The 1,129-nt window shown below is 39.6% G+C and overlaps 1 protein-coding gene across 1 annotated transcript in view; it reads left to right on the top strand.

Moving 5' to 3' along the window:
• Positions 1 to 761: 761 nt before the first annotated feature.
• Positions 762 to 1,129, top strand: part of LOC138010390 (uncharacterized) — a 2,610-nt gene continuing 2,242 nt past the window's right edge. The window contains exon 1 of the mRNA XM_068857345.1: positions 762 to 1,129. This exon is cut by the window's right edge and continues 577 nt beyond it. Within this exon, the coding sequence (XP_068713446.1) occupies positions 762 to 1,129 (368 nt within the window).

Genomic DNA, 1,129 nt, shown 5'->3' with positions numbered 1-1,129 from the left:
CAAAAATGTTTGTCGCTCATCGTAACTGTTTATATTCTATATTCACGGTTCAAAATTAATGTTGTTTTCATGTCGTAAATATGTTATTCTCGAGCGACCGTCCTGGAAACTTCCTTCTGCTCTTTCTAAAAACTGTGTATCAATATTTATTTACTTTTGCATCAATATTTGTTTTTGCATAAAGCAAGTTAACAAAATCTGTACCTTGCTAAGTTCGTATTTGTTAGCGTTAACAGTATTTTCGGTCCAATGCTTCTGTTTTAAGAAGGCGTATATGATTTTGGTCACCCATCCAGACACTAATCCCGCCGGAGAGGGCTTAATTTTAGTAAACTTTAGTATTACACTGATTACAAAGCTGTCAGATCAGAGGACAGGCTTAAACTTGTGGTGAAAAGAAGTTTATCAACATGTCAGCCCAGAAGCCAATGTTTCTCACTTCCCATTTATTTTCTTCAATCTTTCTGGGTTCGGTCTTCAGTACTTTGCTAGTAACCACATGTCTTCTCAGGCTATTTACCCAAGGCTTCTACCATGGCACTACAATAGACAATACCAAAACAATATCGTGCACTGTTAGAGCTACATATTACGCAAGGACAGATTTTTTTCGTCGTAGGAACGTGTGAAAACCTGTGAGCCAAAGGGCCTCTGCTGGTATGACTTCTGGGTGACCCCTTAAATGGTCTTAATGACCCCCCAACTTGAAAAAAATTGTCTGGCCTGAAATCTCAGCCGACATATACGACTTTGCTCGACGTATGCGACTAACAGAGTACTTCTTTGACGAGAACAACACCACTAACGTGAACAAACGAGACAACCCTTTCCATAATAAAAGCACTTGGAACCCTCCCACTAACAGAGAACAGGCCCTAGATACATTCTTAGACGCTGTTAAACTTGACATCACTACATGTAAACCTAAACCTATTCGCGACAATCTTACCACCTCAGAACGACAGGCAATACACCAACTTAAACAACGACAAGACATTGTAATAAAACCAGCAGACAAGGGTTCCGGTACGGTTATTATGGATAAAACCTGGTACATTGACGAATGCAACAGACAACTTAACGACTCTAAATTCTACCGACGCTTAAATGAAGACATCACTGTTGACAT

The sequence above is a fragment of the Montipora foliosa genome, chromosome 1 (assembly GCF_036669935.1).
Source record: "Montipora foliosa isolate CH-2021 chromosome 1, ASM3666993v2, whole genome shotgun sequence".
Lineage (NCBI taxonomy): Eukaryota > Metazoa > Cnidaria > Anthozoa > Scleractinia > Acroporidae > Montipora > Montipora foliosa.
This window is presented reverse-complemented; position numbering and strand designations above follow the sequence as displayed.